Genomic DNA, 24,381 nt, shown 5'->3' on the forward strand with positions numbered 1-24,381 from the left:
CAAAGTGTGGCTCCAGCCTGCCCACTCTTTTAGTCTTCCACAAGAAAAGAGTCTGGTGCCTTTAAAAGAGACAGGATTTCAACCTCAGCCTCTTGTCGCTTGGTTTTAAGTTAAAGTTTATTCCCAACCATGTGTTTCAACAAATAAAAAGCTTTGGCTATAACAATGTGGAGTGTTTTCTAATTAAAGAAACCAGCTGATTTAGTACTGTTTGATGATGTCTGACATACAGCGGAGACATTTTTCAGGGCAGCCTGTATCAAGGAACATGGCAGCATAATACAGAAGTGGTGGATTACTGTAACGTGCTCTATGTTGGGCTGCCCTTAAAGGCAACCTGGAAACCGGCTGGTTCAGAAAACAGTAGCTTGATTACAGTCAGAGGCCAGCCAATGAGAACATATCTCACCTATCTTAAAGCATCTACATTGGCTGCCAGTTTGTTTCCCCAAGCCCAATTCAAGGTGCTGGTTTAAAGCTCTTCATAGCTGAAGGACTGTCTCCTCTCACAGATCCCTGTGTGCAACTACTGTCCTCCAGATGCCAGCTCCTGGCTGCTACCCCACTGAAGGGGCTGCTCCCCACTGGCCCAGCATTTCTATTGTAGCTGCCACTTTGTGAAATGGGGGGGGGGAGTGTCCCTGAGGATGTGACAGGGGAGCTGCCTTTAAAATTTTGAATCTTATCAAATGTAATATAGCAGCTTCACATCTAGACAGCCATCCAACTCCAACATGAAACTATCACAAGAAGAGAGTAAGATTACAATAGTAAACATATGACTTTTGCTAAATTTTATTTTTCTCAATAAAAAAAAGTCTGAGGAATGTGTGTGTCAAATAATTTCTGGAAAGAGGAATACCATGAGATGTTTGTCTAAATACACCTGGCACCACAGCATCCATCTATGTGTTTTCTAGTTTCTGCTTGCCTCTTGAGACTTGGAGATAAAATCCAAAGGCTTTTGAATGGAACCAAAAACACCAGATAGTTTCAGGTCACCCCCTAACCAGCTGATTGAGGAGCAAAGTGCTGAGCTCATCCCAGGCAGGTGAAGTTCAGCTGCATGCACTCAGCTTGGCTTTCTTATGTCTCTGGGCTTGGAAACCTTTCCTTGTGACCACAGAATGAGCAAACCCCATCCTTTTTTCAGAAGCTGAACCCAAACAGCATCTTTCCCCAAAGCACAGCTGGCTGAGGATTTTCCTCCACATGGTCAGAGCAAAAGGTTCTTTAGAGCCCAAGAGGTATCCCATGTTGGGGTTTACAGAAAGCACCCATTCAGAAATACCTGCCTCCCTTACAGGAGGATACATGGCTAAGAAATGCCTAACATTTTGCAGAACCTCCCAACATTTTTTATTGTCCCTGACCCTGCATTAGCCATTTTGTGATGAGAGCCCACTACCCACTCCCCAAATTCCAAAAGTGCCTGTAAGCTCAACAGTGTTGGGGATCCCTGCTTTAGCAGAGTCAGGGAAGTAAAGAATGGTAATCACATATAGGGATAGAAAACTGCATCTGACACTAATGCCCTTTCCTTTGACCAATGAAAATCCATTCCAGCCTTTTTCTAACATCCTAATTGAGTTACAGATATATTCCCTTTTTCTGGTCATAGTCAATCTAAATACATTTATGCATACATATTTGCTTGAGTTTAAGGTTAACCTCCATCAAACATTGGTTTAATTAACATTTATTCCCCATTAAACCAGTTTTGTGTTGTTCAATAACTTTTTTCTTTCTTTCTGCCCTATAGTTACTTATGAGTTATTCTTACTCTTTTTTATTCCCTTGTTCTCCCTTATCCTCTTTGGTTTCTATGTAATATTATACATCAAGGGTTTATCATTTCATTGTTCACAACCTTTCAGGAATATATCAAAGGGTTCCCAATGTTTTTGATGGTATTCGTATGTTCTGTCTTAGAATCATAGAATCATAGAGTTGGAAGGGACCACCAGGGCCATCAAGTCCAACCCCCTGCACAATGCAGGAAATTCACAACTACCTCCCCCCCACACCTAGTGACCAGAAGATGGCCAAGATGCCCTCCCTCTCATCATCTGCCTGAGGTCACAGAATCAGCATTGCTGACAGATGGCCATCTAACCTCTTCTTTAAAACCTCCAGGGAAGGAAAGCTTACCACCTCCCGAGGAAGCCTGTTCCACTGAGGAACTGCTCTAACTGTTAGAAAATTATTCCTAATGTCTAGACGGAAACTCTTTTGATTTAATTTCAACCCGTTGGTTCTGGTCCGACCTTCTTGGGCAACAGAAAACAACTCGGCACCATCCTCAATATGACAGCCCCTCAAGTACTTGAACATGGTTATCATATCCCCTCTCAGTCTTCTCCGCTTCTGGCTAAACATACCCAGCTCCTTCAACCTTTCCTCATAGGACTTGGTCTCCAGACCCCTCACCATCTTTGTTGCCCTCCTCTGGACACGTTCCAGCTTGTCTACATCTTTTTTAAATTGTGGATCTGCAACTGGTTGACAAAGGAGATGTTATTAGCAGGCTGTGCCCATAGGTAACAACCTGCCCAAACTCAGATGCTGATCTAATGGAACAAACAAAAGTGTTCAGGCCTGGAGTGCAATCACAGCAACTCAAATTCATTTATTTTATTTAAAATGTCTACTTGTGTATTTATCCAAACATCAGTCCTCTTCAGCCAATATATCCGGGGTGTGTGTGTATATATAAGGAGGCAGAACATATTCCCTGCTGCCACCTGTGCACAATCACTTGGAACAGGCTCGTGTTCTGGTGATCGTGCGTATGCAGAGCATTTGTTCCTGCTCTCCTTCTACACATGTTCTTTCCACTGGGGATATGTTTTCTAAAGAGGCCTAGTGACTTAATCTATTGCCCAAGAATATATACTGTGGCCAATTTCAGGACCTTTTACAGTCTCAATAAAGTTCTGAAATCTGTCTTTTCCCCCACTTCTATTGCCCATGATGTATTCTGGTACTTGATTAGAAGTTCAATCATGTTTTACTCCATTTATACTCCACTTTTCTCTCCACTCAGAACCCAAAGATTCTGCCAAAACGGAACCTAGAGCCAGTGGAAAGCCTTGAACCATTACTGTCTGTTATGGTGTTCAAAGGCATCATGAGGTTGTTACCTGGAAGAAAGGGGATGATTCTCTGCTTAGGATCTTTCTGGCCTCCTTCAATAGGAAATTTATCCAGGAGCTGCATCTACAAGAGAAAAAAAAAGAAATATGTTGTGTGAACAATAGTTTATCCACTCTTTCTTTCCCTTCCCTAGCATTCTGATCGTCAGCATGGAATATACGTTGGAATACCTTGACTAACAGATCAAGAAAGTTAAAGGAGAAACTGTGATCAAAGGCAGAGAATTAAAAGTAAAACAAAAAAAAACACACCTCAGTCTGGCGAACTCTAATGAAGGTTTCCCAGAGGAACGAGAGAATTAAGTCAGAGTTGGGATAGGTCTGGTATTCCAGCAATTCCCACATGAGCCATTTGTACTTTACAAAACAAATGAATAAATGGTTCGACCCTAACCCATGCTCTGGGCCGCAATCCTGCAGGGTCCACCTAAAGACCACCCACCTGGTGAAATATGCTCCCTCAGAAAACACGAGAGAAGTTATTTCAATGGAGCATCGTGTGGTTCTTGGCAGAGTTCACCTATCTCCTACACATTACTGTGCTTCTTCAAGCAGCTTAATATAGACAGGCACGTATGGAACAGAGGAGTTTCCTCAGGGTTTGGAAATGATCTCTGAATATGTTAAAACAAAGAAATCTTACGAGTCAAAGGTTGTGTCAACGTTCCTGGAAGACCCCTCTCTTCCTTACTGACCACACACTGCCTGCTTCTTTAACTTGGTATGCAACCTTATGTTTGTAATATATAGAAAATCTGGCACAACAGTCTAAAATAAGATTAATAAATATCAGCTCTTTTAAAACCTTTAATTCATAATCAGCCAAGAAAAACCTCTCTGTAGTCCTCCATTAACGAGTCCAATCGAAACTTTTCAGTGGTTACTTTTATTTTCAGTCATCACAATGAACCAAATGAAACTACCCAAAAATTGTGACGTTGCCAAGGGTTTTTTTTTTTTTTTTTTGCAGGAAGGCTCTGCTGCTGGCGTAGGTCTATGCATTCATGTGCCCTGTGAGAGCAGTATGAGATGCTTTCTCAGCTCAGTAGGACAGAGGTTAACAAGTTTTCCCAGGATGTGGAGATCTGATGGAAACCTCTGAACGGAAATTCTAAGAATCCAAACTGTAGACCCATGCTACGAATGCACTATGTAAAATCTACTAATTTCTCATTCAAAGTACGTTTTTAGTTGTTATGGCTCTGTGCAGTTTCAGGTGGGTACCCATGATGTTATGCAGTAGAAGAACAAGATTCGAGTCCAGCGGTACCTTGAAGACCGACTAGATTTTCCAGAGAGTCAAAGCTCCTTTTGTATCTGATGAAGGGAGCATTGACTTTCAAAAGCCTATACATTGGAAAATCTTGCTGATCTGTAAGGTGCCAATGGACTTGAATATGGCTCTATACAGAAACCAAAACATGAATGGGAATTTTTATAAAAGAGCTAGAAGCCAGGACAGGAGAGGGTGGCTTGTTTCTACTGGCCTTGGTCATGGTAGGTTCTACACTTAGCACAGCCCTGATCTGTGCTGCATTTCCTATACAAATCCTCAGTTTTCCACACGGTGGTGACTCTCAGACTCCACTTATGTTTGCTTAGTATAACAATCTTTTTGTTTGTTTGTTTGCATGAGAGTGCCTGTACCAGTGCTGGAGGAGAGTGCTGTTAAATTATATATTTGAATACAGTGAAACTTACAAGCTCCCCCACCCCAACATCTGATGTCCTGATTTTTCCCAAGAAACCTGTAAGTGAAATTGACAGGTTCTATAGTTTTCGCTTCAGACTGTTCTAAAGAGCAGGTTGTGGTGGCAGAGCACCCAGCAATAGACAGGCTTATACAGTGTAATTAGGGTGGCCCCTCCCACCCCAGCCCTGCCGCTCTCATTGCTGCTTGGTGGAGCAGTAGGAGCAAAATTAGGAGGGGGGAACTGGTGTCATGCTGGTGCCACGACATCACTTCTGGTGCTAACCTGGAAATGGCATCATCATGTTGTGGTGATGCTCTAGGATTCAGCCATAAACCATAGAGTTTATGAATCCTAGAGCATCACTCCAACGTGGGTGTTGTCACTTACCTGTTAGCGCCAGAAGTAACACCGTGGCGACAGTATGATGCCAATTTTGTTGTTCCAGCCCCTCAGCATCTGCTGCGGGTTGCCAGTGCTTGGCTGGCAACCCTATAATCAATAATATCTCAAACAATACCTCCAAACACAGTGAGGCAGTATAGTACTACATCAAACCTACATCAAACCTGAAAGAAGTTTGATATAACTGCTAGGGTAATGCAAAATAATCACCATAAACCAGCACCTTGAAAGGCCAATACAATTCTTTGGAAAAAGATAGGAATTGAATGTTTTGAGGAGAAACGTTATCTGGATTTTTAGGAATAAGTGAATGAGAGAACAATATCCATACCAAAGCAACAAGTCAGTACAGAAGCATTCTAAAATATTTTAGGGCTAAGATCCAAATTAATATTTTTGCGGGTATGAGGATTTCCATCCTTGGAATACAGTTTTCCCACCAACCTCTCCCATGGCAGCTGGAAATGCCCCCTGCATAGATCTCTTTACATTCAGGGTTGTTTGTGACATAAATCCCAGTCAATGGATTTTAAACTAATGTGACCCATTGGCTGATATCAGATCATTATAAATGAAATGAATGAATGGACTAGCATGACCCAGATTTTATTCTGATGGTTATATTAATCTGAGTCCCTTATTGTGGGGAATGATGTAGGTAGAATGAAGGATGTCTGGGGTCAATCAAGGCTAAATCGCTTTCTTCAAAGGAGAACGAGGCTATAGTTCAATTCCAGGTTTTGCTGCCACTACATTTTTACCAGGAAGATGTCTCATTCTACTCTGTGTGGCTAGAGCTGAGGCAGACACATTCTTAAAGTTATTCTTGGAAGTAGTCTTGTTTAGCTGATATGCTTCTTTCTAACCACATCAAGGAACTTGTGGGCATATAACTAAGCTCTATTTATCCACAGGGTAGATATCAGCTGAACAGATGCAGCAAACTACAGATGTAGAAGTTTTCCTATCAGCACAGCATTCATAACAAAGATACAAGTGGACCAGATGGACTATAAACGTCAGCAAAATACAAATCAGACTGGAGCACTGAAACATTGGGGGGGGGGCTTGTACATGCATGTGAGCATATGCATATAGGAGCATATGGGAGTAAAAAAAGTTATCTAAGTCTTCTGCTAAATAACAAGTTGCAACTAGGCACCCCTCCCCCACCCTCAGAATGCAGACACTCTTGCTGGGGGAGGAGGGGAGGAAGAGAGATCCCCAGCAATGGGATGGATCTTTATCTCCTACAAATGTCCTAATTATTTTGACAATATGTTTTAGTAAAAGAAAATAGGAAATTATAGCATATGGTTTAATAATCTGGGGTTTGTGTTTAGGATTGATAGGATACCGGACTGTGTTTTTATTATGATGCCGTGTTTTAATTGTTCCATTTTACATTTTTCAGAGCTACTTTTAATTTAATTTAAAAACTATGATGAAGTCGGGTTAAAAAATCTTAAATCAGGAACTATATATATAAATAGCAACACCAGGCTGTTGTTAACAACCAACTAGAAATCTTTACAGGAAAGGCTTTGGAAAACATGGCAATTCTCTGCTTTTCTGTTTTAAGCAAGTAATTGGGTCTCCTGTTTATGAATGCCTGCCTTTTCTTTTTAATCAAGTTTCCAGCTCTCATCTTTACAGAAAAAAATTACATACTGTAAAGTGTCCTCATCTCAGAAACCAGAAAAACAGAAACATTGCTACCTAATGAGGACCTATTTTGATGCTCTTCTCAGCCCACAACCACCCAATTTTTCAGTCTGTCTTGGGGCTGAATTCCTAGCACAGGTTGACCCATTCATGCCACATGCTTCTCCCATAATAGACTGCAGCACAATAGCATACCTAAAGTTGATTCATGCTGAGCGCAGCCCATGGCATTAACATGATGAGCATAGCTTATTCACAACAGGGCATCTGATAGTCCCCATGGACTAAAACCGCTGTTGCTATGAGTTAATGCAATTATCATCACAGGTCCAAAAACATGACACTCTTTGCTCTGTAATCACCTTTGTGGTGGTCACTTGTTTTCTACTCATGCAGTGCTGGGATCTAAGTCACTCAGGTCAGAGGCTGGCAATGACTCTGCCATTCCTGCCACCAGCAGTTTTATGACCAGCTAGCTTCTGCTGCTCTCCCCTTCCCCTTCCATGAGATGAGCTGGGATAGAAAGGGGTGATGGAAGGCATAAAGAGTGGGGAAGAGGGAGGAAGGAAGTGTTAATGCATCCTAGAATCCTCTTTCTTGCTACAGGAAACTCCCATTATGCCTTCTTGGCAAGTGGTTATGTCAGCAGCAGTGCAGAAGTCTTTTGTCCTGGAGCAAATTACTTCCCATGCTCAGGAAATCCAGGACAGAAGCTACGTGAAAGACATAGAGGCACTCCTGCTCTTCCATATGTAAACTGTGCAGAAGGACACCTGCTTGTGGGCTTCTTGGAAGTATCTGGCTGGCCACTGTTAGCCACAAAATACTGTAGGTGGGTCTTTCGTCTGACTCAGCAAGGCTTCTTTTGTACAGAGTATCAAGGTGTGCTCCATTTGCTGATCAATAAACTGAAGAATCATTTCCACCCTTAACTGCCCATAGAGCCTAACTTAGGTAGTTATCTCTCCATGCCACACAAGGGACTTCTTCAGCTCTTGCTGTGTTTCACCAGCCTATATCCCCAGTGCAGGGGAATGAGATTTGCAGTCTTGAGTTTCTAAGGCCATATTCAGATGTCAGGAATGCTGACATTTTCAGACTTCTTCCCCAACACACATAATAGAGCAAATGTTGGCAAAACAGTGGTTGGGTCAAAACATTAATGTCGCATTCAGTCCTAATTCAATATTACATTCACAGAGACAACTTGGTGAAATTAGTCAACACAGCATCTATTTCCTTATCTAAGCCAGTACAGAAAAGGTAGTCTAATGCAACTAGGTGTGTCTTATAGGTAAAGAGGTAACATTGGTGTTATTAATAGCAGGGTGCATTTTCCATACAAATTCCACTCCCAATGCTAAGCACAGCCTGATATTCAAGTTGGGTTTCTTCTGTCCGTGTGTTGCTTCCACTCATCATAAAATTCTGAAATGGTTTACTGTGGGCGGAGGGGAATATCCCAGTACGATAGTCTAGTCTATCATAAAGTAGCTGATTACCCAAAGATTCCTACTGTAAAATTCTGATCAGAGTGGCTAAGCCAGTCATTTAGTGTAGGGGTTTCAAAGTGTTGGACTAGGATCAGGGAGACACAAGTTCAAATCCCAGCATGCCGTGAAGCTTTCCCTCAGAGCTACCTCCCAATTTCAATACCAAGATGCACTCTATACACTCAGAGTTAACGTTCTTATGAACCAGTTGCTGACCCCGTCTTGGTCAAACAACTTAAATAGTGTTCCTTTGATTTTTACTCCTGAGGACAAATCCTCCTCAGACAGCCCACGGCTCTCACTAGCTGCTTAGAACTCTGTCCATACTGAACTCCAATGCTGAACACTCTCTCTCGCTCCCTGATTTCTGAATGTTACCATTTCATTGGCTGCTCCCAGAATTCCTTAGCTGTCAATCAACTAGCTCCTAAACCAGAACAACTTCCTGGATTCTTCCATTCTTCCCATCTGCCATCAAGGTTTCTCTTCTGTTACAAAGACATCATTTTCCCAAACACTCATGCGCAGACTGTTCAAATTTCAGATGCCCTTGATAGCCAACCGTTATTTGTGGTTGCCTAGTCCTTCTCCTCTGCCAGTACAGATGATGGCCCCAACTCCTGTCTGGCACTGGGCTGGAGATGATCTCATTGGCTGCTTTCAAGAGCCTCCAAAGCACAGTGCATTGAGTCAATGAACCCACTCTTTCCCTGCATTTAAGAAGAATTTGGGGACTGGGGATGTTCTCTCATTTCATACAGCAACTTTGGAGATGGTCAGAATCAGCAATGAACAGCTATTTTGTGAATCAGCTGTTCTCCCAGACCCATCTGTTATATGTTTAAAAGGTGCCATACTATCTCTTTGAACATGGACATGTCATGCATACCTCAAATGCAACAAGTGAGCTGTGTGGAAAGGCTCTAAATCCCACCTCTGCCAGATTCAGAAACACTGATGGGTTTGGTGCAATGTTCCCTGTTGTGTATGTCAAACCAAACAGCCTGTTATTTTTGTCTGAACTGTTCCCCACTAAAACCACTGCTGACACCAGAAAAAGAGAACAATAGCTCAGAATACCATGGCACACAAATATGGCAATTCCGGCTGAAACACTACCTAATAATGACCACTGGGGATTATACTGGCTGGATAAGTATGACTGAAAAGAGCAGCCAAAAAAAGCAACCACCAATTTTGATGACAAGGTGGAACAAGATCTTTTTTTATATTCATAAAAACTTTGAGACTTTTTGCCAAAATCACTTCTTTCCAAACACAACACATTTCCCTTGACTTTGCAGGGAATTCTAAGTGGGAGCCAGGTCAAAGACTCTTATCTGGCGTGTGGAGAGATGGGTCGTGGCAAGCATGACAGATATCCTGCTTGAGGAGGCCTTGTGGGAATTTAGCCAGCAATGCAGCTGGCAGAGTCACGATTTCAGAGATCTAAGCTACAGCTGCCAGCTTTTATCTTTGTAGTTTTAAGAACATTTCAGCTTTGTGTACTTCCTTGCCACTTTCAGTGCTTTTTAGCCATGGATGGGCTGCACATGTGAAAGGGCCGTTTTAAATGCATTTGTATCATGCTTCTGCATCAACTGATCACAATGGAGGAAGGGTCATTTACAACCACATGTCAACCTTCCTATGCTTTACTGTGCATACGTGATTTTGGCTTCAATGCATTTGGGAGAATCCTTAGGGGTGTTCCAACTGTTTACATCATGGCACAATCTTGCTACCCAATGGCAAATGTTCAAGATTGCCTGCTCAGGTCTGAAAAAGACTATACCATTTGCCATTAAAAAAAAAAAAAACCCTTCTCCTGTTAAACCAACTGAAATCCCCAATGTCTCATAGTTCTGATTATGTGCATCTGAAGAAGTGAGCTCTGACCCACAGAAGCTTATGTTGGAATTAATTTTGTTAGACTTTACGGTGCTACTGCAGTCCGATTTAATTTTGCCACAAAAGACCAGCACAGCTGCTCCTCTGGAATTACAATCTCTAGTATATATTTTTAAAATCCCAAATGGGAGTAAAGTCTTGCCTTAAAGTCCCCATTTTTTTTACACATAGGGCCCAGCATATTGCAGGATCAAACCTTAAACCCAGGAAGAAAATGGAAATTGCAAAGCGGATGCCGGCTGCTTTCCACCCAAACAAAACAGGTTGTTAGGAAAGCACAGCATGAGGTGGGTGTATCACCAGGGAGAAAGGTCCTGGCTGGGCAGGGCTGGGAGTTCAGCTGCTACAAAATTATCTTGTTTTATTAGAGGGGAGAAGGAGCAAAACTGGCTAACATTAACAAGGCAAACAACACAATGGCCATAAATTAAAGCAAACCAGCCAATCTGCAGCCAGTTGCAGGCAGCTGCTGTACAATTGGCCCTCACAGGCCTATGAAAGCAACCATATGCCTAACTCTAGTACTTCGGAAGCAATTAAGAAATAATCTTGTATGCACACTTATTTTAAAAAAGCACATCAATAATGAGTTTCAGCCATACACCATATCAACTGGACACGCTAAAGTTAGTTCTCCACTTATGGTAGGAATGCAAATGGTCGCAGTTACATGGTCATCCAGATGATATCTTGTGGAAAGTGGCAAATTGATCAGAGTATGACATCATCTCCTTCTACATATGTGTGCATTTAGACGTACTTTGTAAGAGATCTTGATTGGGGAGATGGCTGGACTGGTCCCTCCCACATTATTCCCAAGATTAGGTCATCAGAAAATGGCACCAACTTTGTAAGCATCTGTTGCTTGCAGGACCAGAATCACATGGCACTGCTCCAGTGCTTCTGCCTCCAAGATATCCTAGAGAAGACCGTCCAACATAAGCTGTATGGGATGACTAGGAATTCTTCCCTGCTTGTTTGCGGCCCCCTGGAAGGGCCTTTCCCATTTCTTTGTGGATACAGTGGTGGTTTGTCCAAGCCAATTAAACGTAGGCATGAGTATCAGAAAATGTATCACTACACCAGTATAGCCCCTCCTTTCCCTGCATTCCCAGGCACATGGTGGAATTGGCACCAATTTTTTCCCAGTCACACAGTCTACCTGTATGTGAGAATCTTTCACTGGTAGTGAATTGCTGGGTCAGTGAAACATTTTTGTGCTACTGCTACTGAATGGAGTTATGAAAAGGGGGGGTAGAAATAGAGCAAAAGGAGAATGATAAAAGAAGGGGGGACACTGAGTGATAGGAACAGTTAGACTTGCAGACTAGGAAAAGAGAAAGTGGGGACAATGGTAAAGAGAGAAAAGAGCTGAAGAGAGAAAAAGGGGAGCAAATTCAAATGCAGAAAAACCTGTGACGTGAGAAAAGAGGTGGGTGAGAGATCAATGTGTAGGAAACCTGCAGATAGGAAAAATGTGGGGAGGGACTAGAGATGGGGTTCCAAGAGAGAAAAGAGAACATGAACTCTGGGTTGCAGGGAGAGAAAAGAAGCAAGAATTCACAGAGGGGGTCAGAATGATACTGAGGGAGACGACACACAGAGAGAAAAGGTTTAGAGAATTTGTATTCTGCTTTTCTGTTCTAAATAATATTCAAAGAGGCCTATGTAACAAAAATAACAAGCAAACACTATTAAAATCTTAAACATCACAACAACATCTTAAAAAGCAGCTGACAGCAATCAATTTACACAGCAATAAAATAAATCCCAATTGCAAAGAATTGTAGAGTCTATGCCTATGTATACACTATACTATATTAAGAAACCTTTTTTCTGCACACACAAAATCTCACAATAAAAACTTACAGGCAATAAAAGCAATCAATAATAAAATCAGCAGAGATAGAGCCACCAATCTCATGTAAGACTTTAAAAAAATGAAAACTAAAGCAGATTAAAAACAACAATAAATTGTCAGAGGGAAGAAAAACACTTAAGAGCCTTCCAGAATTGTAAAAAGAAAGGACAATGCATAAGGAGTGAGAGGGCCTGATGAGCCACATGGGCACGAAATTTCCAAGGCTGAACATCCGCTGCCCTGGCATGCAACAGGTGGGCGTCTGGGGTGTGTGTGTCGGGGACATGGGCAGATGTCACCCAGTGATGGTGTACATCACCTCCAGGAAAAACCTGGAAGTGACGGCATGCATCTTGAGAAATCAATAGAAACATTACGGTAAAACAATAGTTTCCATTGATTCCTAGAGTGGACTGGCATCAGAGAGCCAGCGTGGTATAGTGGTTAATATCAGTGGTTAGGAGCGGTGGACTCCAATCTGGAGAACTGGGTTTGATTCCTCACTCCTCCACATGAGTGGCAGACTCTAATTTGGTGAACTGGGTCGGTTTCCCCACTCCTACACATGAAGCCAGATGGGTGATCTTGGGCTAGTCACAGTTCTCTTAGAGCTCTCTCAGCCTCACCTACCACACAAGGTGTTTGTTGTGGGGAGAGGAAGGGAAGGATATTGTAGGCAGTTTGATTCTTCCTTAAGTGGTGGAGAAAGTTGGCATATAAAAACCAACTCTTCTTCTTCAGTGAAATTATGTTGTCGCCCAACTGTGAATTTTTTTACATTATTTTTCTCCCACTGGCTGCAGGAGAAATGACAGGAAACAGGAGCTAGGGTGGGGGGATCCCACACTGCTGGCAGGAAACTGGCAAGCCTAGCTGGTTTGCGGATTCATCACCCTTTCTTCAAAATGCAGGCATTTAGAGCCAGCACCAGAAGCTGACCTTGAAGCACAGTTAGGCTCATATGGGTAGAGGCAGTCCTTCAAGAACCATGGTTGTAAGTCATTTAGGGATTTAAAAGTCAATACCAGAACTTTGAATTTGGCCTGAAAACAAACTGGCAACCAAAGCAATTGGACCGAGATCAGTGTTATATGTTATCTGCAGTGGGCTTCCATTAGAACCCTTGCAACTGCATTTTGGACAAAAAGGAGGTTTCCAAACATCTTCAAAGGCATTAGCAAGACAAACAAAGCTGGTAAAGCACACTCCTGACTACCTCCATTTGATTCCCCAGTATCAGAGCTGGATTCAGGAATACTCCCAAACTGCAAACTTGCTCCTTTAGAGCAAGTGCAACCCTCTCCATAGTAAGTTTGGCTCTCATGGCCCGGGGTAACGCTGATCGCCACTATGGGGTCAGGAAGCAATTTTCCTCCAGGCCAGATTGGCCAGGGATCCCAAAGGGTTTTTTCCCATCTTCTGGGCATGGGGTGGGGGTCACTGGAGGTGTGGGGGGGGAGATAGCTGTAAATTTCTGCATTGTGCAGGGGGTTGGACTAGAAGACCCTGGTGGCCTCTTCCAACTCTATGATTCTGTGATTCTAAATTGGGTTTTTAATCTCGATCATCTTTTAGTTCCTCTCAATCATACCTGAAATATCGATTTGGTGGATATAACCAAATTTAAAAAGAACTTAAAAAGAATGGGTTAAAGAAATTAAGTTAAATAAAATACTACATTAAAACTGTAGGGGGAAAACACTCTTGTACAGTGAATGTAGTGGTACAGTTCTCTTTGAGTTGAAAAGAATACATTAAAAAATGAATGCCCAAATTATTGGAGTTGTATATCTTTTTATAAGGAATGACTCGGGGTGGGGGGTAAATGCCACTGGTTAAGTATGTCTGGCAAAATAAAAAAGCATCTTGTTATCCATAAACAAATTGAAGTCCTGAACTCGCATTCAATATATCTTTGCAGGAAGGGGAGAAGAACACCAGGCTTGAAGGAAAAAATTCTCTTTAACAGGTGCTGAGATACAGGCAAGTTTATTTCAACACTTCTCGCTTTCTCTGAAGTTGAATGGCAAGCTGAAGATAACAGGCAGAGAAAGAAAGAGAGGCTTTGAAATTTCACCCCACGCCTAGAGCCTAGGAGATTAACACTTGCGTATGAAAATGGAACTAGTAAAGCAGCAGAAGCATAGAATGTATGTGGAGGGGGAGAGATGATTCTCTCTACATTTTTATCCGTGATTCAGTTGTGCCTCTGGGAAATCAAGACAAGCAGGGAATGAGAATCTCTGTCTGCTTGGGTGATGAGCCATGTTTATTAAAATTAAATGAATCAGTAACCTGTGACATAGATGAGAAAGACTCAGCCATTCTGCTCCATATGGAGGCAAAGGGGGTGCTGAGAATATAGAGAGGATGACTAGGGGTACAAAATTTTGGGTCCCCTTGAGAGCCCAGAAAACTGAGTAAGATGTCGTGGGGGTGGAATAGCAGCAATAACGTATTCTACCAAGAATTGTGTGCATTCTTTTGACTATATGGAGACCCCACAGAATCTCTCTCGGGGTATGTGGGGGCACTTGGCAGCCCTGGATTTGGAGTAGGGTCGAGTTCTTATACCATGTTCCAGAGAGCCTCTCTTTGCTAAGAGAAAAAGTAGTTTCAGCTTTCTAGTGAGTAAATACGTTTAAGTATACATATTGCAGCCACCACATAGTGGCCGCTTGAATCATTTCCCAAGTGAGTCATTTGTGGGCAGTGGCTCACCACACTGATTGGACAAGTTTCACCACACTGCTACAAGCAGCCCATAAGAAAGGTCTGTGGTGCTATTGAAACTTACATTGTAAGCTGTTACAACCAACAGCTCAAAACAGAGAAATATCCACCGCATCTTGCAATTTAAGAAGCCTTTACATGGTGTAAAGAAGCCTTCTTCATGGTGTAAACCAGTCATAGGACCAAATAAGGACACAAATGTGGTGTAATGCCTGTCCTTGATCTGTGGAAGCTAGGGTTACCAACTCTGGTCTGCCAAATTCCTGGAAATTTGGGGATAGTACCTCTGGAGAAAGGATTTGGGGGGATTTCATTGAGAATCTTTGGTGCAATGCCTGTCCTTGATCTGTGGAAGCTAGGGTTACCAACTCTGGTCTGCCAAATTCCTGGAAATTTGGGGATAGTACCTCTGGAGAAAGGATTTGGGGGGATTTCATTGAGAATCTTTGGTGAACATTAAAAAACCTCCTCTCAGAAGCTGCCGTTTTCTCCAGGTGAACTGATCTCTGTAATCTGGAAATCAGCTGGAATTCCAGGAGAACTCCGGGCCCGACACGGAGTTTGACAACCCTAGCTGGAACAGATTAATCAAAGAAAAATGGAGGAAACAGGATGGGGAGGGGACAGGGCTAGGGAAGATTTGTCCCTTCTCTGTTGATCATTTTTACTTTATTACTAAAATAAGAAACCTATTTTGGTAGTAAACCATGTCTGTGGATTATGAATAAGCAGAACAAGAATGCTTTGCAATGAGCCAGGTAAGCACTACTCAGAACAGATGGAGGTTGTAGGTAGATGTGGTGATCTACAGAAATATCCAGAAACCAAACATCGTGATGGATCTTTCATGCAGACAAACCAAACAAAGTAGTGTGGAAGCTTTTGAGTTCTCCAGATCTGTTCATCAGGCTGGACGTTAACAAAAGAAAGTGTTTGAGAGACACTTAATTAACTGCTGGCTGTTATATTCTCAAATGGAGACTGCCTTTTTTTCATCTCATAAGGATTTAGTGAAACTTGAAACCAGTTACACCCAAACACCACCTAATCTAATTAAGTATGCCACTGCACCCTGTATAATCTGCAGACCAGGAGCTTTTCCTTTACAGCCTGAAAACACCTACTTTTAAAAACAAAGAAACATTCAACCTGATCAAGAATTCTGGGGAACTCAAAAGCTTGCACTCTCCTGTTTTGGTTGGTCCTAATGAAATGTCTTACACATTTGTTTCTGGATCTTCTGTTAGCCCATCCTTGGTGCCAAACAATGGGAATGTCTCTTTCCCCAGGGTACGTGATGTCACATCCCTGTGACTTCACCATGAAAACCAGGCAGTAAATGCAACCACATCCCCAGGCTATAGTGACAACATTTTAGCATTGCCTCCAAATCATAATGCAAATACCAGAGCACAATCCTGTTTACCAGAACAGCCACGGGCAATAAGAAGAGCTTTTGATAATTGTACTTTGTACAAGTAAAAGGACAGTTTACATCATGCCTCACTCGTGGGATTTCATGAGAGCACAGGGGAATGATACTGTACATGTGATTGTTTCTTTCAATTAATCCCTCAGGGAGAAAGTTGCGAGAAGAAAGCCTGGAGAAGCTTGCCTCATTAAAAGGAATACTTTGCACTAATCCACCACTCAATATCCACGGTAGAATTCAAACCTTCCTTTTGCAAACAATATGCAATAGATGGATCCCCAGCACGGGAATTGTATTAAATATACTTGATGCTTGGTCGCCTCTCCCCTCCGAGTCTTCACTTGGTGCGAATTAAAGAAAACAGCAGCTGCTCTGAAAACAAGCCCAGCAGTCCAGGATTCGATGGAATGATTAACACACCCCAGAGTGCCTTTCTGGGAGCACTATGGCTTTCCAAGGCTTTCCTTAGTCAGAAGAAGCAGATCAGATGCAAACCGGTGGGTGGGGTAAAGCCAGTTTTGTCTGTGGGCTTGATATGGGAGGGTGTTTTCAGAGTATGTCTCCCTAAGGGGGGAAAGCTTGGATGTCAGACTGTTAGAGGTGCAGCCATTGGCTCACCTTCGCTTCTTCCCTTCAATCTTGCTGAACTTACTCAAAGTACTGTGGTATTAACAAACCTCTTATTGTGAGATCTGATGGTATCGTGTTCTTCTTCTTAGGCCCCGGGCCAGGTTTCCAGCCTAGTTTCATTATCCAGCTGCAGTACAATGCAAATAAACATGGACAGTGATACCCCAAAGGTTCAATCCACTTAGACGAGATGGACTATTATGCTGATGGCCTGTGGATGTCCAGAGTGCTAAAGATTTGAAGAGGTGTAGTGCGACTAGGGTTGCCAACCCATGAAGCTCCCTTATACTGAATCAGACCCTTGGTCCATCAAAGTCAGTATTGTCTACTCAGACTATGGCATGGGCTCTCCAGGGTTTCAGGCAGAGAAGTCTTACACCTACTTGCCTAGACCCTTTAACAGGAGATGCTGGGGATTGAACCTGGGACCTTCTGCATGCCAAGCAGATGCTCTGTAAACTGAACCAAAGCACTTCCAGGTACTAGCTAGAGATCTCCTGCTATTACAACTGATCTCCAGCCAACAGAGATCAATTTGCCTAGAGAAAATGGCCGCTTTGGCAATTGGACTCTATGGCATTGAAGTCCCTTCCCTCAACAAACCTCGCCTTTTCAGGCTCCACCCCAAAAAACCTCCCGCCAATTGCAAAGAGGGACCTGGCAATCTTGAGTGCGACTTGCAAATTACAGTAGCAGACTGCATTAAAAATTATTCTAAGGATTCTTTAAACATCAGAAGAGCTCTGGTGGATCACCACAGTGGTTCATTTACTCCAGCATCCCATTGCACACAGTGGCCAACCATGTGCCTTGTAAAGTCAACAAACAGGGACAGAGGCTGAGGCCTTCCCCTGATGTTGCCTCCTAGGGCTGGTATTCAGAGGTTTGCTGCTTCTAGATATAGAGCTTCCCCCTTTAGTCATCTTAGCACTGATGGACCTCTCTTCCGTGGCAGCTCAGTGGAACATGCCTGTGGGACATACACTGTGACAGTAATCTTTGCTCAAAAGATGAAGGAAAGGCTTGCATGACTGAGTTTGCCCAAGGTGCAGTAAGGGTTCCTCTCCCCCCTCTCCTTGGAGTTGTGTGTGCCAGCATACACAAACAGCACTGGCCCCAGAAATGGGGTTGCCAACCTCCAGGTGGGGCCTGGAGATCTCCTAGAATTACAACTGATCTCCAGACTAGAGAGATCAGTTCCCCTGAAGAAAATGGCTTCTTTGGAGGCGGGACTCTATAGTATTATACCCACTGAGGTCCCTCTCCTCCCCAGACCCCACCCTGTCCAGCTCCACTCCAAATCTCTAGGAGTTTCCCAATCCAGAGTTTCCCTACCCAGAAATGCTTAGCAGCCTATCGCCCTACAAAACTTTCTTCCATACAGGTGGTAAATATATTTCCATCAAGTGAAATTCCTTACTCCAGGAGGGCTTGGTTGCCTGTACAAAATTAAGTGGGCCAGATTTTATCAGCACTAGGCCCAGAAAAAGCACCCTTCTCAGAAAGTTCCAGCCAACACCCTTCAAGTTTTGAATGGCTCTTTGGCAGAAGGGTAAGGGAGTTTGGTTTCGGTGGCTAAATCCCAGTTGCAAGGGACTTTTGTACTAGCAAAAGCTGCCTTTTGTCTAGCCCTTTGAGAATGGGGAAAATTCAGTAAACCTGTCCTTAAACTGCTATAGGGGGGAAAGTAAATGCAATCTGCCCCTCTCTGACAGTGTAAATAGAAATCAGTGTTAAACTGAAATAAACACCCTTTCAGCAAACACATAAACACACAATAGGGCAGATAAACCCTTAGCATGGTACAGCTTAGAGGGCCAGCCAAATGCGGCTCTAGAGATTTCAAGCTAAAGCATGCTTATCCTATTCCTTCCCAGAATTCAATGTCTGTTCTTTTATTTCCTGACAGAACAGCAGTAAAGGGTCACATCCTAAGCCCAGTGACAGACCCCCTTCTTGGTAAACACGCCTAACTCAACTCTTCTGCACTACGCAAGACAAGCTCAGTACCCCATGCCTTGATATAGTTTTGCTTCTTCTCTACTGATTTGTCAGGAAGCATGCAGTTGGAAAAGAAGAAGAGGAAGAGGAAGAAGAAGAGTTGGTTTTTATATGCCGACTTTCTCTGCCAGTTAAAGGAGAATCAAACCGGTTTACAATCACCTTCCCTTCCCCTCCCCACAACTGACACCCTGTGAGGTAGGTGAGGCTGAGAGAGTGTGACTAGCCCAAGGTCACCCAGCTGGCTTTATGTGTAGGAGTGGGGAAACAAATCCAGTTCACCAGATTAGCCTCCGCCGCTCATGTGGAGGACTGGGGAATGAAACGCAGTTCTCCAGATGAGTCCACTGCTCCAAACCACCGCTCTTATCCACTACACCATGCTGGCTCTCAGTATTGGAGATGCTGGCTCTCTATAGTATTGGAGATGCAGGCAGACTCCATACTAGCCAGGCCTTCTGCCTCCAGCCCAGGTGTGGCCACTGCTGCGACACTCATGGCGCCCATCCTGCAGGCTGGCCACAAATGCTCTAAGGCGTAAGCTTGGGGTTCCAAAACAGTGAGTCTTCCAGACATTTTGTTTTGCTTTGTTTGGCAGCTGAGAGAGTTCGTTGAGCATGCATGGACAAGCCTTCTTGTTCAAACAAAGCTGCCTGAGCTACTGGCTCTCTTGCTGGGGCTGTTTTTGCATTCACTCTGCCCTTTGCTAGGGTTAGGCCTGAGTCAGCCTGCCTCATGGACTTTGCTGTTAATCATTCTTTGAATATTTACATTGCTCACACTCGCGCAGAGTTGGAAGAGGCCTCTCATTGTGTCCCTATCACAATCTTACTGCAATCTTACGTGTCCCGGTGCTGAAATAGGCCTGTACTGATGAATTACTTTTGTCACCATCTTGGCTACGAAAACAGTATAGCGCAATGGACAGCATCTTGGACTCGGTGGGATTTGAGTTCAATCCCCTGTGCTTTGCTGTGATTCTCACCAAGTGACTACAGCCGTAAAGTGGGTGATATGTGGGTGAAGCAGAATACTGAAAAGGAATTGGCCCCAGATCAGAACAGAGTATGCTGGCCCTTCCCCCAGCGTACATGAATTCAATACCTATCCCCATACAAATACAGATGCTTAGTATGTATACATGTATGCACTGAGCCCTCATGGGGGTGACCAGCATATATGGGTGGAGGCAGGACAGTGTGCTCACAGAAGCCCCACCGCCTTCATGCATTGCCCTGTACTATTCTCTCCAGGTTCAGAGGAGCATGCCTATGATATTAGGTGCTGTGGGACACAGGCAGGATAATGCTGCTGCAGTTGTCTTGTTTGTGGGCTTCCTAGAGGCACCTGGTTGGCCACTGTGTGAACAGACTGCTGGACTTGATGGACCTTGGTCTGATCCAGCATGGCCTTTCTTATGTTCTTACTCACAAGGTCAAGTTTCACAGGGCTACTCTCTTAGCCTAAGCCAGTGGTCGGCAAACCGCGGCTCGCGGACTGCATGCAGCTCTTTGCCCCTTGAGTGCAGCTCTTGAGTGTGGGCTCCCGAGCCACTCCGCTCCTGCCCCGGAGCAGGGCAGCTTCTCGCCTCTCCGCCCGGCTGGGCGCCTCTCGCCGCGCCTGGGCTCCTCCCACTGCCGGGACCCACCTGCGCCCGGGCTGCACGTGGTGGGAGGCTCCGGAGCCCTCTCGCCCACTCCTCAAGCGTTCCAGCGGAGTGCAGGGCCGGTGGAAGGCCATGCGCTCGCCCATCGACTCGGCCTCATCCCGAGCCGTGCCAGGTCTGCAGCGCCACATGTGCGCTGAGCGTGTGCGCACTGTCCCGGCCGCCCCCCCGCCCCCTCCCTCCCGTGAAGCCGCTGGGCGCGTTTGCCCGTCAGGAAGCGCCCTCCGCGTGCTCGGGGACTCAGGGCGCTTCCCCAGGCGCCGCCGACTCGTGCGCCCTGCTGCGCCCAGTCCGTGGCAGAGGGAGGGGCTCATGGGGCAGCGTAACAGCCGGAGGCCCCGGGCGTTGCCTCCGTCCCCCCCCCTCGTGCAGACAGGGCATTCAGGCCTGGAGCTGTTTGCCGAAATGTCCATGCGATCAGCAAGCCCCATTCTCTCAGTTTGAAGGCCTTTTTTTTAGGTGGTGGAGGAGCATCTTTATCTATTGGCTCTCAAAAGAAATCGCAATCGTTATACTGTTCATATTTGGCTCTTTTGACTAATGAGTTTGCCGACCACTGGCCTAAGCTATATCATAGGTCTGCTTCCTAAACTAAGCTGCTTGTTGGTTCTGCAATGTACATTTACTCTTAGATCTTGTTTTGAACCAGGCTTGCTCAGTAACATTCCCTATGCCTTTAGTTGGAGATATAAATTGGCCTGTTGGATTTACACTTCTACGTGTCTGTTGAAGTGAGCTCTTACCCACATAAACCTATGCTGGAATAAATGTTGTTAGTCTTTAAGGTTGCTTCTGGACTCTTGTTTTTTCACCTCTTTGTACTCACAGCTCCTGGCTTTCCTATAATGCTCTTGGCCTAAGGGAATTACCAACCCAGACAGTTCCTTCAAGTGCACCTCTCATGAGCAGTCATTTAGACACCTAGACATTATTTCCCCCTCTGCATTGTCCCTATCTTACAATATATATGCCCAGCACTACCTGATCAGCCTAACACCTTTTGCATGAATCTCTTTTTCAAGAGACAGTTCTTTTGAAATTCGCTTACTTCAAAAGGAATCTGTAAGAAGAGGTGCCATTCATTAGGGTGGAAGGAGAGATCAGATGTCTAAAGTTAACAACACATCTTTACTCACAAAGGCTGGATCATACAAGACCCCTGGTAGGAGCATTATCTCATATTTACCCCCTTTCTGTGTTTCTCCATCTCTTCTTCACACCCCCTCTAGCAACCACTTAAGCCAAGGAAATGGAGTTTGAAGGACTGTTTACCTAAAATTTACAAGTTAAGTGAAAACAAACAGTCTTGTGGCACCTTAAAATTAACACTGTTTTCATTCAGGCATAAGCTTTCATGGACTTGAGCCCACTGAATTATTATTACCATGTTAAATTAAAATAAACGTATATCTTGTGGCATCTTAAAGACTAACAAGTTTTTTAATAGCATAAACCTTGAGGACTAGATGCTACTTCATCAGAGGCACATGGTGGATCCACACTAGGCAGACGCATATGAGGAAAAGAAGAAAAATATAAATAATTGGGGTCACAGAAATACAGGCTGAGCTACAATTATGTCATCAAATAAAAGTATAGAGCAGAATTTGGCCATTTATCTAGTTTTGCTAAGCTAGTTAACACTTGTAATGACAGCATGACTTTAACGTGAGGTTCTTAGTTTTAATATCCTCCTGAACCAAGGACCAGTGCCAGGATTGGCTCAGAAAGCTATGTGAGATCACCAGGCTAGCTGCTGCATGTATTCCCTTTCAAGTACAATGAAGAGGAAGCGTAAAGCTATTGTTGCTGTTCTTGGGATGATACACAGACAGCAGACAGGTACAGCCCTCAGACCCTGGGAGGCATCATCTTTGGATCTTCAGGAAGCACAAGTTTGGAAATAGCTGCCCCCATCATAGGAGGGTACTTGGCCGGAGACCTTCTGTGACACCCCTTCTCCACTCACGCAGAGTGCCTACTCCGCTCTAAAACCTCTATATCTCTCAGGTTCATAGTACAAGTAGGTCAAGCCATCACATCGACCACCCTTCTCATCTCTTTAAAAATACAGAGAGCGCCTTGACCATTTCTCCTCTCGGGTCCTCTCTCTCACTCACAGAGACCCCAGCAGACAGGGTAGTCCAGCCCCCTTTTAATAACAGACCCTCACGCACACAGAGTTATTGGGGTTGGGGACTCCAACACTGTTCCATTCACATTCTGCCACCATTTATTCATGTGTGTGCATGTGCATGTGTGTAAAGTGTCATCAAGTCACAGCCAATTTATGGCAACCCAGTAGGGTTTTCAAGGCAAGAGACTAACAGAGCTGGTTTGCTTTCCTCTGCACAGTGACCCTGGTACTCCTTGGTGGTCTCCCATCCAAGTACTAGCCAGGGCCAACCCTGCTTAGCTTCTGATATCTGACAAGATCAGGATAGCCTGGGTCATCCAGGTCAGGGGCCACTTATTCATATCCTATAAAATATATATATATATATATATATATATATATATATATATATATATATATATATATATATACACACACACACACACACACACACATACTGAGATATTACATTGTGTGTATTTCCCTTAGACACGCAACCTAGAGGGTTCAACAAAACAAGAAGTTAACTTTTATTTATGATATTAACACTGAAGAAAGTAAGGTAGAAAGTACAATATTTCGCTTCCATGGAACTTTTGAAATATGGTTCTGTTCACCCAACTGGGAACCTTTAGTTACAAATGGACTATTTTCATCCCACTATAAGCAGCACTTCTTCCCAGTTTCACTCAGCCAGACATCCTCCTCCCTCTCTCAATAGCAGTTTTTCAACTGTCTCTCCAACATTTCATGAGCTCCCATTGGTCACTCTTAGGGAGAGGCAGAACCTAACCCTGTCTATCACATCTTCCAATATAACACTAGTGACATAAATCAACACCCACCAAAACCCGAGGATGCACTTTTGACATGAAACAATCTTTTGTTGAGAAAACAGCGCCTTCACTTGGACTTGGTAGTAGAGGATGGTCAGACACAAAAGTGGCACCAGCACTGCAAACCAACAGTCTCCTATGAGCTGATTCACACTGTAACAGAGATACACCCTAAATGGGAGGTTTGCAGTGCTCAAAGGTAGGGAACTTAAGTCACTCCATACAGTTTTCTTTTCATCCCATCTTCCCTCTCACCACTTCCCCAGTGCATACTGCTGTGGTTTCCTAGTCTCCAATTAAAAAGTAAAATTCAGACTGGGCCTATAGTTGAAGCGGTTATCCACATCCAGACCAGCGATCTGGCAGTCCTGCAGGCAGAACAAAGCAAAGGAGTTCTTTAATAAGCAGATAGAAGCTTGCTTCAGATGTGCCTTGTTATTTTGTGCTGTGCTTGTTGGTGCTGCTTTCTAACTATGAGAGAAGTAATGAACAACAAAGAACTAAACGTTTCGTTCCGATCTTCAGGAATCTGGCTCCTTCGCTGCCTTTGCAGAAAACAAGTCAATGCTGGGGACTAATAGTTACACCTAAGCCTAATAAAAACTTGCAAGCCCCACGGAACCTAAAAGCCACAGGAATACAAAAAGCTGAGCACAAGCAATAGGTGAGACGCCCCCCCCCCCCCACAAACACACACACCTTGTTTCAGGAGAAAAGAAAGAAAGGAGGCTGTCCAGATCAGTAGATGGACAAGAATGAGATCACAAGGTGGGTACTACTGCACTC

At 43.9% G+C, this 24,381-nt stretch overlaps 1 protein-coding gene across 3 annotated transcripts in view; it reads right to left on the bottom strand.

Annotated features, from left to right (window-relative positions):
- SH3PXD2A (SH3 and PX domains 2A) overlaps nucleotides 1–24,381 on the bottom strand; it is a 271,900-nt gene that overhangs the window by 182,713 nt on the left and 64,806 nt on the right. For all 3 annotated transcript variants that reach the window (XM_056849280.1, XM_056849281.1, XM_056849279.1), the window contains exon 3: nucleotides 3,144–3,219. In XM_056849280.1, the coding sequence (XP_056705258.1) occupies nucleotides 3,144–3,219 (76 nt within the window). The remainder of the gene's footprint in view (nucleotides 1–3,143; nucleotides 3,220–24,381) is intronic.

The sequence above is a fragment of the Euleptes europaea genome, chromosome 5 (genome assembly GCF_029931775.1).
Source record: "Euleptes europaea isolate rEulEur1 chromosome 5, rEulEur1.hap1, whole genome shotgun sequence".
Lineage (NCBI taxonomy): Eukaryota > Metazoa > Chordata > Lepidosauria > Squamata > Sphaerodactylidae > Euleptes > Euleptes europaea.